This window comes from Hyperoodon ampullatus (genome assembly GCF_949752795.1).
Source record: "Hyperoodon ampullatus genome assembly, chromosome: 1".
Lineage (NCBI taxonomy): Eukaryota > Metazoa > Chordata > Mammalia > Artiodactyla > Ziphiidae > Hyperoodon > Hyperoodon ampullatus.
This window is the reverse complement of record NC_136914.1, coordinates 113,773,041-113,788,393: the sequence shown is the minus strand read 5'-3', so window position 1 is coordinate 113,788,393 and position 15,353 is coordinate 113,773,041. Positions and strand designations below refer to the sequence as shown.

At 57.7% G+C, this 15,353-nt stretch overlaps 1 protein-coding gene across 16 annotated transcripts in view; it reads left to right on the top strand.

Annotated features, from left to right (window-relative positions):
* The window catches only part of RET (ret proto-oncogene), a gene marked incomplete at both ends in the record, with an annotated part of 59,366 nt that overhangs the window by 33,393 nt on the left and 10,620 nt on the right, over positions 1 to 15,353 (top strand). For 4 of the 16 annotated variants that reach the window (XM_079699484.1, XM_079699483.1, XM_079699482.1 and 1 more), the window contains 7 exons: positions 3,855 to 4,054; positions 6,144 to 6,402; positions 7,151 to 7,276; positions 8,961 to 9,071; positions 9,646 to 9,768; positions 11,414 to 11,670; positions 14,255 to 14,402. In XM_079699484.1, the coding sequence (XP_079555610.1) occupies positions 3,855 to 4,054; positions 6,144 to 6,402; positions 7,151 to 7,276; positions 8,961 to 9,071; positions 9,646 to 9,768; positions 11,414 to 11,670; positions 14,255 to 14,402 (1,224 nt within the window). Of the gene's footprint in view, positions 1 to 985; positions 1,228 to 2,324; positions 2,521 to 3,854; positions 4,055 to 6,143; positions 6,403 to 7,150; positions 7,277 to 8,960; positions 9,091 to 9,645; positions 9,769 to 11,413; positions 11,671 to 14,254; positions 14,403 to 15,353 lie in introns of all 16 variants that reach the window. The other 12 variants (XM_079699477.1, XM_079699476.1, XM_079699474.1 and 9 more) reach the window with 7 other exon arrangements.

Sequence of the window (15,353 nt, the reverse complement as noted above, 5' to 3'; positions counted from 1 at the left end):
CTTTTTAGCCAAAAAAAGGGTTTTTTGTAACCGTAAACAGCAGAGGGACATGTTTGCATGATAAGCATTTCCCACATGTGTAATTCACATGTAATGTGTGGCTCTGATGTGATTTCCCACTGAGTGGAGTTGACAGCCCTCCCGTGCTTGGCTGTGGGGTGGTCAGTGTTGACCTTCAAGCCTTCAGCCTTTCCCCTTTTTTGGGTCATTTCTGGAGGATGAATTCCAGAACAGGCTTGGCTTGAAGAGTGTATTGTTGTTACCGGTCCTCCCTCACTGGGTTGTGGAAAGACACGTGAGTCACTGAACGTACAGCAGTGTCTGGCAGGGAACAGACACTTTTGCCTTCATCATCTCCTCTTCTGGTGAGGAAACTGAGGCACAGAGAGACAGAACCACCAGCCTTGGGCCACACAGCCAGAAGGTGTATAGGACAGCGATTCAAACCAGGCAGTCAGAAATACTTGTGTGTTAATATAAAATCACACCAAATGTCCACCATGTTTGTTTCCAAGTGGTGGAATAGCTTTATTTCTCACATTCTCTAAAATAAGCACATACCACTTCCATAATTAAAAAAAAAAATTCCTAAATCTTTTTTTTTCAGAAACCAGCAAATGCTGGGAGCTGAATCTCTGGGCTGAGCTGGTGCCAGCCCTCCCCACAGCAGAGGCAAGGTGTGTGAAGGGGTATGCCTAGCCCTCCCAGGTGATCAGAATGAAGACCTGATGTAGGCCTCCTGGTCCCTCTGTTCCCCATCAGCACCAGTGCAGGCTGCAGCCACAGTGAAGCTCAGGGCACAGTCTTCACTGCAAACTGTGCTTGGAGCACCGTGCCCCACTGTGGAGCCGAGGAGGGGCCAGGGCCCGGGGCCAGCATGCACCCCGGCTCCATCCACAGGGCCCCCGCCCATGCCACGGAAGGCAGCTCACCCTTTCCCCAGCCCGGGGTTCAGCCCGGGGTTCCTGGTCTGCTTGGTGCGCAGGTGAGAGTCTGCCCTTCCGCTGCGCTGTGGACAGCCTGGAGGTGAGCACGCGCTGGGCCCTGGACCGCGAGAAGCGGGAGAAGTATGAGCTGGTGGCTTTGTGCACGGTGCGCATCGGCGCACGAGAGGAGGAGGTGATGGTGCCCTTCCCCGTGACCGTGTACGACGAAGACGACTCTGCGCCCAGCTTCCTCGGGGGCGTCGACACCGCCAGCGCCGTGGTGGAGTTCAAGCGGAAGGAGGTGCCTGTCCGTTTGTCTGGTGCTTGTCTGGTGTCTCTCTGTTCTGTGTCTGGATTCCTCCATCTGCCATTTATTCCTCGGTCTGTTCAGCGGTTCGTCTAGCCATCCAGACATGTGGCTGACCATCCATCTAACTATTCGTCTTTCATTTGTCCATCAGTCTGTGTGTCGGGGTTTTCTGTCGGTGTCCAGGACAGCTGAGGAGGAGAGAGGAGGCCAGCCCCACCGGCACCCAGCTGACCACTGCCTTGGGAGGCCGGGGGACCTGAGTGCCCAGTCTGTGTCTGACGCCGCGGGTGGGGCCCCAGGGCTCACATCGGCAGGGATTTCCCTGCGCCCAATCCCAGCCCCACCCTTTTCTGGTCCACGCAGGTGGAGCGTGACTGCCACCTGCTGGGCCTCGGACTGTCCTGCAGCTGGCAGGCTGCAGGAGCAATGGAAGGGTGGGAGCGTAGTATGTTGTCACTGCCTGCTTCTCTGGGCACCCCAAGAGCAGGTTTGGCGGATGAGCCGGTGAGAGGAAAGCACATGACACAGGGGAATGTCTCATGAGCCTGGCAGGACCCCCTGGTGGTGACACTGGGGAGGCTGGTTAGCAGTGAGCGCAGAGATGCCCTGTGACTTTGCTCAGAACCTTCCTCGTGACTCTCTCCAGCCTGGTGTACAGAAGAGACTTGGAGGAGAGCATTCTGGTGGATACCTGGGCTTGGATTCCCAGGTCTGCCATCTGTCACTCTATGACACTGAGCTAACTCCTCCGCCTTGTGGGGCCTGGTTTCCTCAGAGAAGAGTAGGAGTGCTTGCTGTGCTCTATGGGGACCTCGATGAGGTCTTCAGCAGAGCACCAGGGCATGTGCTCTCATCCATCCTTATGGGGCATCTGTAGATGCCTGTCACACCTGCTGCACAGGTGAGCTGCAGTGGCCCAGGAAGGGTGACCAGGACAGGCTGACTAGGGGCCCCAGGGAACTTGAACCCAGGTCAGTCTGTCCCTAGAGCCAGCTCTGACTGCACACACCTGGTCCACTCGTGGGGCACGTGCCTTCCCATGGTCTCTGGCTTTAAGGGCCCTAACTGGCACCCCCTGTTCTCTGCAGGGCACTGTTGTGGCCACGCTACGTGTCTTCGATGCAGATGTGGTGCCAGCATCCGGGGAGCTCCTGAGACGGTACACAAGCACGCTGCTCTCCGGGGATGCCTGGGCCCTCCAGACCTTCCGAGTAGAACACTCGCCCAACGAGACCTTGGCCCAGGCCAGCGGCAGCTCTGTGCGGGCAACCGTGCACGCCTACAGTAAGAGAGGCCACATGTGGCCTGGCTGGGCCCCCTGGGGAACTGGCGGCCCACTCTCCTTGTACGGGGCAGCACCCAGCACACACAGACGCCTGTCCTGGCCCTCGGAGCACCAGGCAGCCGCCCCTTCCACTGCTCCTCCCAGCCTTTGTCTCTGCTGGGCTTGCCTGGTCCACCTTGGTGGGTGTTTGCAGGCTGTCCTCTCCATGAACTGTCCTGAGGCCGACCCTGGCAGGACACCCCGTGCTGGCCACGCCAGGACTCACTGCAACACGTATGTCATCACCGAGGCCTCCCTCTGGCCCCTGGCACCTGCTTTGCCACCTCCCAGGTGCCCAAGTGCCCAGGGGTTATTGCCCCCTCCCCCCACCAGCAAGTCTCTACTCACAAGGGGCTGATGTATCCATACAATAGCAGCTCAGTGTCTTAGAGTCAGAGGGTTCCCCGATGATTGTCCTGTCTGGCTCCTGGAATGTGCCCACCCTCAGGGCTGAGCTCCAGGGGCCCCCAGTGCTCACCTGCAGAACGGGGCATACTCATCCTCAAGCTTCCCTGCCTCCCTCCCCTGCCCTCCTGCCCGTGTTTTCTAGGATCACCCTTCAAATACCCGACTTGCACTTGGGTCCTTGTTTGGGGGTCTGCTTCTGGGGAACCCAGGATCACTGGTGTCTTTACCTCTTTCTGGGTGGCCTGATCCTATTTGTTTCTCATCCTCCCCTCCCCGACCAGGTCTCTGAAGCCTTCTGTCCTGTGTGAGGGAAAACGTCATCCTTGCCCCTGCATACTCACTCTGGTGCCATGTGCACCAGAGCGCCCCCCCGCTTTCTGTCTCCACTAAACTAAAACCTTAGCCTTGGCACACGGCAGGTGCTCAGAAGCGTGGAAGCTCCCGGGTGCTGGAGGCCTGTGGAATCCAAGGGTCCACAGGAGGCTGCTGCTGTTGAGAGTTCTCAGGGACTAGCACAGTCTTCCCAGGGCCTAGGTGGTGGTGGTTCTTTACCTTGTGTGGCCTACCCCGCACTCACATCACACACACACACACACACACACACACACACACACACACACATCCCCAAGGTTACCTCCAAGCTGAGAAGGGTCTTCTGGGCTCCCAGCTCAGCACAGCGACTCACTACTTTTAAATAGTAGTTCTACCTTAATGCGTCCCGCCAGGTCTGTTATCTGTGTCCGTGTGGGAGGAGGTGCCTGTTTCCACATGTGTGCGGGGAGGAGGCGTGCAGCGGCGTGGGACAGTGGCCCCAACCCGCAGGGCCCCCGCCCATCATCACCGTGTGCCGTCCACACAGACACACCCCCTCCCCCACCCCCCGCAGGGCTGGTTCTCAACCGGAGCCTCCCCATCTCCGAGAGCCGGGCCATGCAGCTGGCCGTGCTGGTCAACGACTCGGACTTCCAGGGCCCGGGGGAGGGCGTCGTCCTCCTCCACTTCAACGTGACCGTGCTGCCTGTCAGCCTGCGCCTGCCCAGCACCTACTCCTTTGCTGCGAGCAGGCGGGCCCGCCGCTTCGCCCAGGTGAGCCCCCAGCCTGCTGCCTGCCTGGGGAGGGGTGTGGAGGGGCAGGAGACCCCCAGGGTGGGGTGCTCCGTTGAGCAGATTTCAAGCAGGGCTGGGGGGTGGGTGACACCCCCTCCCTGAGCTAAGTAGTACACGGAGTGGCCCCAGGGAGCTGCAGGCATGGGGCCAGGAAGGCTGGGGCCATGGAAGACTGGGACGGTCATGAGCAGGGCTCGTGGGCTTTGTGGGCCCCTCTTCTTTGCCGTCTCCTTCCTTGGCATCTTTAAAACATTTTGTACTCATGAAAGAGCAGCGCCAGGTAAATCTATGCATGCAGACTTGGAAAGACGTTCCTGGTGAATTAAGTGAAAAAGTGGTTTGCGTAAGTGTTGGTCTCAGGTGGCTCCCTAGGTTCAAAACGAAGTCCTCATTGCTGGGAATTTGCAAGTGTGCAAATGCAGGCAGCAGTGAACGTTGGCGCCCTCTGCAGGGAAAGATAGGGAGCGCTTCTACTTTCCACTAATCTGCGAGTATGTTTACTAGAGCTTATTTTGCATTTGTCATTGGAAAATAACGATTAGAAGTGGAAAAAAATTGAAGTTATAAGTATTCGTCAAAGGAGATAAGGGATAGACAGGAGTGATCTCTTTTTCTCACATTAGCCAGTGTGTAACATTTTGGTGCAGTTCTTCCGAGAATGTTTCTCTTAAACGCTTTTTAAAGTTCACTTGTGGTTACAGCAAGCATATGACTTAACGTACTGCGTTCTCCTAGTGGGGCAGCTGTGGCCACATCCTCTTTAGAACGTCCCGTTTAGGGCCATCTTCTATTTTCCTGTGGTTTTGCCAGTTTCTGTGGTTGGTTCCCTTACCTCTTGGCAGCCACCTGGGGCCAGCAAACGAAGAACCCCACCCTTGGACACATCCAGGCTCCCCAACCTACCACCCAACCTCGGGCCTTTCCTAGAGGCAGGGGTCAAGGGTGGTGGGAGGTGACAAAGCAGAGGGGCCTGAGGGGTGTCTGCGGGGTTGAGCGGGAGTAGGCATTGCTGGAGGTGGGTCACCTGTGCTCCAGCAGACTCAGGAGGGCACAGGGACCCGGGTCCCAGTCCAGCCTCAGACTCACTGTGGTCTCTCACCGGCTCCGCAGTTTTTATGATTGTAAATTGAGCATGATGACCTTGGGCAATGTTGAGGGTCACTGGAGAGAGTGGAAGTGAGCCCGGTTTGTACAGGGAAGTGCTCGGAGCCCAGCAGGTATTTTTGTTGTGGCGTCAAGCGTGGGCTTGGAGGAGCCTGGCCCTGCCCTGGGCCTGAGTCGGGCTGAGCAAGGGCATGGTGCGTGGCTGCAGGCAGGGCCCTATCCCCGCTCCCCCCACCAGGCCCCCAGCCCTCAGCCTTGCCTAGTCAGAGCTTCTGATCTCAAGCCACCGCAACCCTTACGGTAACTCGAGTGGCTGAGGGGGTAAAAAGGAGAGCTCAACTGACCAGCTCCAGGCCCCAGTGACCACAGCTGCCAGCCTAGCATCCCTGGTAGAAGCACCTCTTCTCTCCCAGGAGTTCCATCCCAAGTCTCAGGAAGGCCCCCTGGGTCCCGTGTGGGACAGACAACCATGCTGCATGAATCGTGGCCCGGGTGTTGTGCTCTGACTAACCAGGCGAGTGACCTGGCTTGGGCGTGGACCTCCCCAGGTGGGAACTGGTGATCCCCAGAGCAAAATTGGCCTGGCCAGAAGAGAGGGAGGTGTGTAGGAGGCATACAGGCTGCCTTTGTGCCTGAATGAGTGAGCAAGTGAGGGACGAGCTGGGCAAGCCGGCAGCACCTCCCTGGAGGGCCAGCCCCAAAACCAAACCCCAGTGCCCCGTGTTCTTTCACCTCTGCCTCTGAGGGGGAGGTATGGATGGTGGTTCCGTGGTCTGGACAGGGCAGGACCGGGCAGGCGGATGGTCTGCAGGTTCCGGGGGCATGCAGGATGGGGAGATGGGGAGCTACCGTCCTGGGCTGAGTAGGAAACTGACCTGGGACTCAGGCTGCCAGGGAGCCCCTCTAGCCACCATCACAGGTGGTCCAGCCACCCAGCTAAGGATTCCCTGTGTCCCACGCCTAGATTGGGAAAGTCTGTGTGGAAAACTGCCAGGAGTTCAGTGGCATCCACGTGCAGTACAAGCTGCAGCTCTCCAGCACCAACTGCAGCGCCCTGGGAATGGTCACCTCGGCCGAGGATACCACGGGGACCCTGTTCGTGAACGACACGGAGGCCCTGCAGCGGCCTGAGTGCGCCCAACTCCAGTACACGGTAGTGGCCGTCGAACGGCCAAGCCGCCGGCAAGCCCAGGCCCCACTGCTCGTCACACTGGAGGGGACATGTGAGTGCCAGGGCTGCTGGGAGGGTCGGGATGGACGGGCGTAGTAGAGCCTCGGGCTTCTCCCACAGAAGGGCCCCAGTCCTGCTCCCCCTCACTACCTGGTGACTTCCCTGAGCCTTCTTCCCTGTAAGATGAGAAAAAGGTGCACGCTGCACAGCCAAGCTGGAAGGATGACAGGGAGAAAGTGTGAAACAGTTTAGCCCAGAGTGACAGCATTGTGGACGGTCACTGCTGCCCGTCACCTCTGTCAACGCGTCCTACCTGTGCACTTGCTTTAGGGCTGCCAGATACAATAGAGGACCCTGGTTAAATGTGAATTTCAGGTAAACAACAAGCAATTTTTTTGGTGTAAGTACGTCTACTGCAACTTTTGCAGTGTCTCTTAGAAGACAAACTTCCAAGCGTGTCACCGTGATATTAGGGACGTATTTACACAAAGCAGGTGTTCACCGTTATCTGAAGGTCAGGTTTAACTGGGTGTCCTGTGTGTCACTGGCTGAGTCTGGCCACCTCACACCCTCCCTCCATACTTATCTCAGCCCAGTAGCTGTCCCCGCTGTGTGACTGTGGTACCACCCCTTCCTCAGCAGCCCCCTCACTGCCCTGCACCCCGGTGCTTAGTTACTACCTCCCCTCTGGGCTCAACCCGTGGCGACAGCTCAGCCAATGCTGCCCTCACCCGTGGGTGCTTGCGGCTGGACACAGGGCCCAGGCTGGCCCCCTGTGACTTGCCTTCTGCCACCCCCAGATGTGGCAGAGGAGCCAGGCTGCCCCCTGTCCTGCGCGGTCAGCAAGAGGCGGCCCGAGTGTGAGGAATGCGGTGGTCTGGGCTCTCTGACGGGCAGGTGCGAGTGGAGACAGGGAGACGGCAAAGGTAGGCCCTGTGCAGAGCCGGGTGTTCGGGAGGGTGATGACGGCTGAGTGGAAAGGGCGTCTGTGTGGGCCCTGCCAGCCTCTGCGATGCCCTCCACCCCCGCCCACTCTGAGTCTCTCCCCCAGCGCCTTGTCCCCTGCTGCGACTCCTGATGCCAGGAGAGGGTGGACATGAGTGCAGGGTGGCATGAGGACATTGGGGCTGTTTATCACCGTGGGATCACAGGTGCCTGAGGCTGGACTCGCTCTGGGCTTGAGAGGGTCTGGGCCAAAGTTGGGATGTGCGTGTTTTCTTTTTATTTTATTCTAAATTTCTGTACATATATTTGTCCCTAAACTAGATGTGAATTGGCATCTGTGTCTCCATTTCTCCACCCATATACACATAAATTACATGTACATTTGTGAATATATTCACCCAATGCTTTTATTTTTTTTTAACTTTTTATTTTATATTGGAGCATAGTCGATTAACAATGTTGTGTTAGTTGCAGGTGCACAGCATAGTGAGTCAGTTATACACATACACGTATCTATTCTTTTCCAAATTCTTTTCCCGATTAGGTTGTATGTAATATTGAGCAGAGTTCCCTGTGCTCTACAGTAGGTCCTTGTTGGTTATCCATTTAAAATATAGCAGATTGTACACGTCAATCCCAAACTCCCTAACTATCCCTCCCCCTAACCTTCCCCCATTCACCCACTGCTTTTATTTTTTTTTATTTCTTATAAATTTATTTTATTTTATTTATTTATTTTTGGCTGCATTGGGTCTTCGTTGCTGCTCACAGGCTTTTCTCTAGTTGTGGCGAGCAGGGGCTACTCTTCGTTGTGGTATGCAGGCTTCTCACTGCAGTGGCTTCTCTTGTTGCAGAGCACGGGCTCTAGGCACACAGGCATCAGTAGTTGTGGCACGTGGGCTCAGTAGTTGTGGCTCGTGGGCTCTAGAGCGCAGGCTCAGTAGTTATGGCGCACGGGCTTAGTTGTTCTGCGGTATGTGGGATCTTCCCGGACCAGGGCTCGAACCCATGTCCCCTGCACTGGCAGGTGGATTCTTAACCACTGCGCCACCAGGGAAGCCCTCACCCACTGCTTTTAGACACATAGTTCACAGACCCTTTTCAAAGATTCAAAAGGTGGATGAGTATAAGGTAGGTTACACTGTGCACATCATTCATAGTTGGCTTTAGTTCATAAAAACACAAACCTTAAAAAAAATTCAAAATATCCAAAACGATCTTCAGAGAAGCTCTACCTGGGAGATCCCAGCCCAGGGAGCGTGGCCCCAAGCAGGAGGGGCCTGCACAGCCTTGGGCTTAGCCCACTGCTGGCTCCAAGCCTCGCCCACCGGTGTGAGGGTCCCGCTCATGGTACAGCCTAGAGAGGGTCCCAGCCTTGTCTGGTCTCTTCTGGCCTCCTTGATGTGAGCCCGGGCACAGCCCTGGGACTGCCCAGCTCCTCCAGTCCTCACTGCCTGGGCTGCCCTGTACACCCCGGACCCCCAAGCTCTCCCCAGGGATGGGCTCCACGTGTGGTTTTTCTTGGCTCAGGCCTCGCTTTGCTTCTCCTTGTGGGGGCGGTGCAGGCTTGACCTGGGAGGCCCTGGGGTGTGGCCCTCCCGGCTCTGGCAGTCTGACCAGGACGGGTGCTCCCTCATGGTAGTAACTGCCTGCTGTGTGCCGTAGGGATCACCAGGAACTTCTCCACCTGCTCCCCCAGCATCAAGACCTGCCCCGACGGCCACTGTGACGCCGTGGAAAGCAGAGATGCCAACATCTGCCCCCAGGACTGCCTCCGTAAGCACCGAGCCTGCGCGTGTACCTGAGCAAGGGCAGGGCCTGGGAAGGGGGTGTAGGTAGGAAGCTGAAGGGGCTTGGACTCCCACCTGCACTCAGCCAGGCCAGCCAACTTCCTGGGTTGTGTGTGCTGAGCCTTTTTCTAACATTTCATTTGAACAAAGGGCTCTCCTCCCCCAAGACTAGCGCCTGCTGGCCTGACCCACCCTCTCCAGTGTTACCCTGGCCGGCTCACGGGCGTGCAGCGCCCTGTCCCCCATTCCGCTGGCTCCAGGCTGCCCCTGCTGCCCGGGCTCTGCTTCTGAAAAGTAACCGTGTGTGGACCTCAGCAAGGGCCCTGGGCAGCCTGTGGGTTCCTCCTCTCGCCCGCTGTGGCCAGGGGACTGGTTTGGGAGCCTGTCGTGCTGAGACTCCTGCCTGGGTGACACAGACTTCTGAGCTCACTGCACTCCCTGGGCCTGAGAGTGGTGACATCAGGTGGGGAGGGGCCTCTCACGCTCCTGTCTGGGTGGTCTGGCTGGTCAGGTCCCCCCGAGGCTGAGTGGGCTGCTGAGTGAGTTGTGTCCATCATCAGGGGGCGGCAGCATCATTGGTGGGCACGAGCCTGGGGAGCGCCGGGGGATTAAAGCCGGCTTCGGTATCTGCAACTGCTTCCCGGAGGAGAAGAAGTGCTTCTGCGAGCCGGAAGACAGCCAAGGTGAGCTGGCTGGGGCCACACGGGCAGGAATCCACACACCTCCCTGAGCCCCAAGGAGCCAGGGAGGAAATTGCGGGAAGGCGCGGAAACCCAGGAGACGTTTTTCCTTCCCTCGGGGTCTTGGTTCCCCCATCTGTGCAGACAGGGAGCTGGGTCAGGGCCTCTAAGACTGCCTTCTGGCCTGAAGTTTGGTGTTGTTTTTGGGGTTTTTTTGGCGTGCCATGCAGCTTGCAGGATCTTAGTTCCCCAGCCAGGGATTTTTTTTTTTTTCCACATCTTTATTGGAGTATAATTGCTTTACAATGGTGTGTTAAGTTCTGCTTTATAACAAAGTGAATCAGCTATACATATACACATATCCCCATATCCCCTCCCTCTTGCGTCTCCCTCCTACCCTCCCTTTCCCACCCCTCTAGGTGGTCACAAAGCACCGAGCTGATCTCTCTGTGCTATGCGGCTGCTTCCCACTAGCTATCTGTTTTACATTTGGTAGTGTATATATGTCCATGTCACTCTCTCACTTCTTCCCAGCTTACCCTTCCCCCTCCCCACATCCTCAAATCCATTCTCTACGTCTATGTCTTTATTCCTCTCCTGCTCCTAGGTTCTTCAGAACCTTTTTTATTTTGTTTTTTTAGATTCCATGTATATGTGTTAGCATACGGTATTTGTTTGTCTCTTCTGACTTACTTCACTCTGTATGACAGACTCCAGGTCCATCCACCTCACTACAAATAACTCAATTTCATTTCTTTTTATGTCTGAGTAATATTCCATTGTATATATGTGCCACATCGTCTTTATCCATTCATCTGTCGATGGACACTTAGGTTCCTTCCATTTCCAGCCAGGGATTATTGAACCCGTGCCCTTGGCAGTGAAAGCACAGATCCCTAACCACTGAATCACCAGGGAACTCCCTGGCCTGAAGTTCTGTGGTAAGGATTGGGCTGGAAAATTATTTCTTTTACCAGGTAACTCAGTGTCTGCTCGGACTGTCCCTGTGCAGGGCCTTTGCTGGGCCCATGGCATTGGCCAAATGGGTCCCCATCCTCCTAGCCAGAGCCTCTAGGTGCTTCTTCTGGGACAGCAGGTGCCCCACTGAGTACATATGGATGTGCTGAGCCCAGGGATGCTTTTCTGGTATTTGGGTTGTTATTGCACAGCCCTAGGTCCTGGGCCACTTTTCTTTGCTCCCTCCTTTATACTGACTATAAAGAAAATACAAAAGACATCAGAAACACAGGGGAAGAGCTGCACTTCCCCTCCAGCGCCCCTGGGCCTCTGGCTTCAGTGCAGCATTCTAGGGTGGGTGGATGCAGGTGTGCATGACGTCCGTTGTGTGACCTTAGGCAGGCTGCTTATAAACTCTCATTCCTTCTGGAAAAGGGTGGTAACAGTCTCCAATAGCAAAAATGTACAGAACAGTTCCTGCTGTGGGCCGCTTCTCTTGGAGGGTTGGCAATTACTCTCAGACCTTCACACCAGCAGTGCTCTCCAGGGTGCTCGAAGCTGGTCACAGCAGACACTTCCCGGCTGTCCTGGCCGTGGCGGGCTGGAGAGCTGCTCTGTACCAGCTCCTGAGGGTATTCGGGGTCCCCCTCCCGGGGTGTCATCTCTCACGGCCCACCCCCGCTGCCTGCAGACCCGCTGTGTGATGAGCTTTGCCGCACAGTGATCGCGGCAGCCGTGCTCTTCTCCTTCATCGTGTCTGTGCTGCTGTCCACCTTCTGCATCCACCGCTACCACAAGAACGCCCACAAGCCGCCCATCGCCTCAGCTGAGATGACCTTCCGCCGGCCTGCCCAGGCCTTCCCGGTCAGCTACTCCTCATCCGGTGCCCGCCGGCCCTCGCTGGACTCCGTGGAGAACCAGGTCTCTGTGGACGCCTTCAAGATCCCGGTGAGGTTCCCCGTGTGGCCTCGGGGCTGGGGAGGCAGCCCCCCCGGGGGGAGGGGGCCTGCAGGTGGCGCCAGCCTCTGGTCTCGGGCAGCTGGGAGGGGAGGAGGGGACGGGTCACCTGGGGCTAATGCGTTCTCACCCACCGGGAGGACACCCTGAGCATTCCAGCAGCCCCCTGCCTTCACTGAGGGGCCTTCCAGGGAGGGGCGGAGAGCATGGAGCAGGGTGGAGAATGATGGGTGCTGATTTACATGGACTGAGATCTGGGCCATTAGGATACGGGGAGGGTGGGCCGTGCTGAAGCTGACCGGGAGCTATCCTGCAGATGCCCCAAGCGCTGGGAGGAGGAAGGCTTGGGGGAGGCGCTGAGGAGGACCGTGGATTTTATTCTCAGAGGGTGGGCCCCCCGGGGGTGGGGCCCATGTTCTGCCTTCATTTCTGCAGGCCGCTCTCTTAGGATTCTGTGGGGTGGGAGCTCCGTGATGAGGCACTGTCCCCATCCCGGTGAGAGAGGCTGGCAGGCGGGGGCTTGGTCAGGGTGGCAGCAGCAGAGAGGGGAGTCTGTCTCTGGCCCCGAGGGAGGGGGCACTGAGGGGCCTCTAGGGCACCTGCGGAGGAGCCAGGCCCGGGCCTGTGGCTGGCTGGCCGATGAAGAGTGCCATCCAGAACCACCAGGCTTCCCGAGCCCCTCCTGCATGGCAGGGCCTGGGCCTGCGGTCAGCGTGTGCGCATCAGACACCACCCCGACCTGGCCAGGCCACTCCTCTGCCTGCTATGCCCTTCAGCGTGCTTGCTGGGAGTGCCCAAGTTGCTGGCAGCCTGGTGCTGGGAGGGGCTGAGGGAGGTGGCCAGAGCCGAAGCTGAGCAGGGAGCGTTGCACCGTGTGCAGGAAGCTCGGCACCTGGGGGCCACAGTCCGCAGCCCAAGGTAGGAGGTAGCCAGGGCTCATAGGAGGTGCCACCCAAGGGGTGCTAGCCCCTCAGTGAGGGTCTGGGCCATGAGGGCTATTCCCCGACATGGTGGCCACAGAGGCCTCCCTCCTGACTTCCCTAGTTCCCATCGCTCCACAGCCGGGGTTTTCCAGCCCCAGCAGCATCTCAGCCTCCACAGCAGGCGCGTGGGACGAGCCGTTTGATTCCTTTAAATGCCCTGGCGGTTTGGGGCTGAGGCGCATGGTGAGAGTGGTGCTGGTAGGTGCGTGCGCAAGGGGTACTCCTCTGCAAAAACCACCCTCGGCCCACGTTGCCTCCAGCCCAGAGCCCAGAGCAACTCAGAGCCGGGCCCAAGGTCCGGGGGCCCCGCTGACCAGCTCCGAGGTCTTCGATGCGCTATGCAATCTTTTGGCCTTTGTTTTGTTTTATGTAAAGTGGGGGGAATGGTTTTTAACATTTTTAAGAGGATCAAATCAGTGATACCCACCTTAGCACAGTCTCTGTGAGCAGTAAACTGTTATCCAGTGCAGTGTGGACACCAGGGCGGTGGTGACCGTGTTGTCAACATTGACCCTGACTATGGGTTCTTGGGGAACCTGAGATACCAGGACGCCCGGGAACTGGCTGGAAGGTGCCCCTGGCCATGGTGCTGAGAGGAGGCTGCCTTGCTCCCAGATGTCAGAACACAAGGCTCTGTTCACTGGGGGGCATTGCGTCCCCAGTAGTGTCATCTCCGTGTGTTAGGCGAGCCTGGCAGGGCACAGCGTAAACAGCACCTGAAGCCACACCCACTCGCCACCCAATTGCAGCGAGGCTTGGGGTAAAGGATGCCCAGTGCTGGCGCAGGAAGGCAGGTTCCAGACTGGATTCAGCATCCCCAGAATTCAAGTACATGAGCCAGGCTGGGGGTCTGGGAAGCTGCCCCGGTGTGGTCTTGAGTGGGCATGGTATGTGAATGGGACTTAGGTGGGAAGGCAGGGGGGTGCAGGTTCAGGGTAATGACTGGGCCTAGGGCAGGAGCAGGCTCTTCCACGCGTTGGGGTGGAGGTTCCCAAGGAGCATAGTGGCACCTTTCCAGGGGCTGCCACACAGGGAGGGTGTCCTTGACACTCCCAGCAGTAGCCAGGGGTCCTGGGCTGGTAGGCAACTTGGGCCACTGTTGCCAGTTCGGTTCTCTTAGGAGTTCTGGGGGGGTCTCTGGAAAGGGTGCCTGAAGATCTGGGCTGCTGGCCAGTCAGTGCCTTGTGGCCTGGTGTCCAAAGCGGAGACGGTGCTGAGCAGCTTGGGCCTGACTCCCAGGGAAGAGGCCATGCTCCCCTGTGAGCACCTATGGGTGCTGAGTAAGCCCTGAATCCCTCATTGGACAGACAAGGACACGGGCCTGGGGTGGCACAGGGTATCTTCAGTAGACAGGGGCCAGCGAGGGTACGGACATACGAAGTCCAGGCTGGTTTGTGGCAAGACCTGCCTTCCCGTGGGGGAGACACATCATGTCACGGCACCTCAGGGCCTGACTGTGGGGTCCTGCCCTTGTACGTGGTGACGGTCAGTTGTCTGCACACTGGAGCTTGTCCACCAGGTCTTGCCTTCTTCCTTTTCTCACCATCTTTCTTCCCTCTCTTCTTGTCTCCCTTCCTTCATACCCAACCTAGGAGGATCCAAAGTGGGAATTCCCTCGGAAGAACTTGGTCCTTGGAAAAACTCTGGGAGAAGGAGAATTTGGAAAAGTGGTCAAGGCAACGGCCTTCCGGCTGAAAGGCAAAGCGGGGTACACGACTGTGGCTGTAAAGATGCTGAAAGGTATCTGTCCAGGCAGTACACAATGATGGTTCTGCCACGCACACCTGCGGGAGCCCCAAGGGGTGGATGAAGTCACGCGACAGCCAGGGTTCTGGCAGCTGGCCTGCTGCCTCCTGAAGAGGCCCTCCCGTTGCTCTTCCTGAGTGGCTGCAGTCTGGGGATCCCCACCATGGATGATGTGGGCTGGTGTGGTCCCTGGAGAAGCAGGGTGAGGACGTTCCTCCCTTGGAAGGCTCTGGAGTGGTGCTACTTCTGTACCAGTGTTGGGTAAAGATCCGAGTTTAAATTAAAAGCCCTTTTGGTTTTGGACTGACAGCTCTCCCCAACCCAGTCTGCTCCATTCATTTCTCTCAGCCAAGCATCCACCAGAGTCCTGGTGAAGAGACTACCTGTAAGGACCAGTCCCTGCCCCCTAGGGCCCTGCCTTGCCCAATCCCCACTGGTCCTCAGTGGGTCTGCCCCGCCCCAGTCTTGCTGCAAGCTAGGCATCCTCACTGGTGTTTCTCAGCAGAGACTGGGTAGATGGCCCTCTGCCACAGCCGGGCTCTGGCCCAAGTGGATCAACTGAGGGCCCAGTGGCCGTGCAGTGGACACAGTCGGCTGATGCACACGTGGGTTCAGCAGTCAGGGGGCCATGCAGTGCAGAGTGCTTCTGGATACTTGCCCAGGCCCTCAGACTGGGGTCGCCCCTTGCCCATTAGACCCCAGGCCCTAAGGGGCACAGTGAGACTGGCCCTGGGTCACCCACATGTGGTCCAGCGAGTCCCAGTGCCCCATCTCCCAGCTGTCTTCTCATCTCCAGGTAAGTCTGCACCCAGAGGAGGTGACACAGCTGGGCACTGGGCTGTGGGACCACTGACCCAGGAGGACTGTGTAGCCACAGCTTTTGTCTCAGAATACCTCCACACCCAAGCTTCTGGTGGGAGCCCGAGCACGCTCCGTCCACCCTTG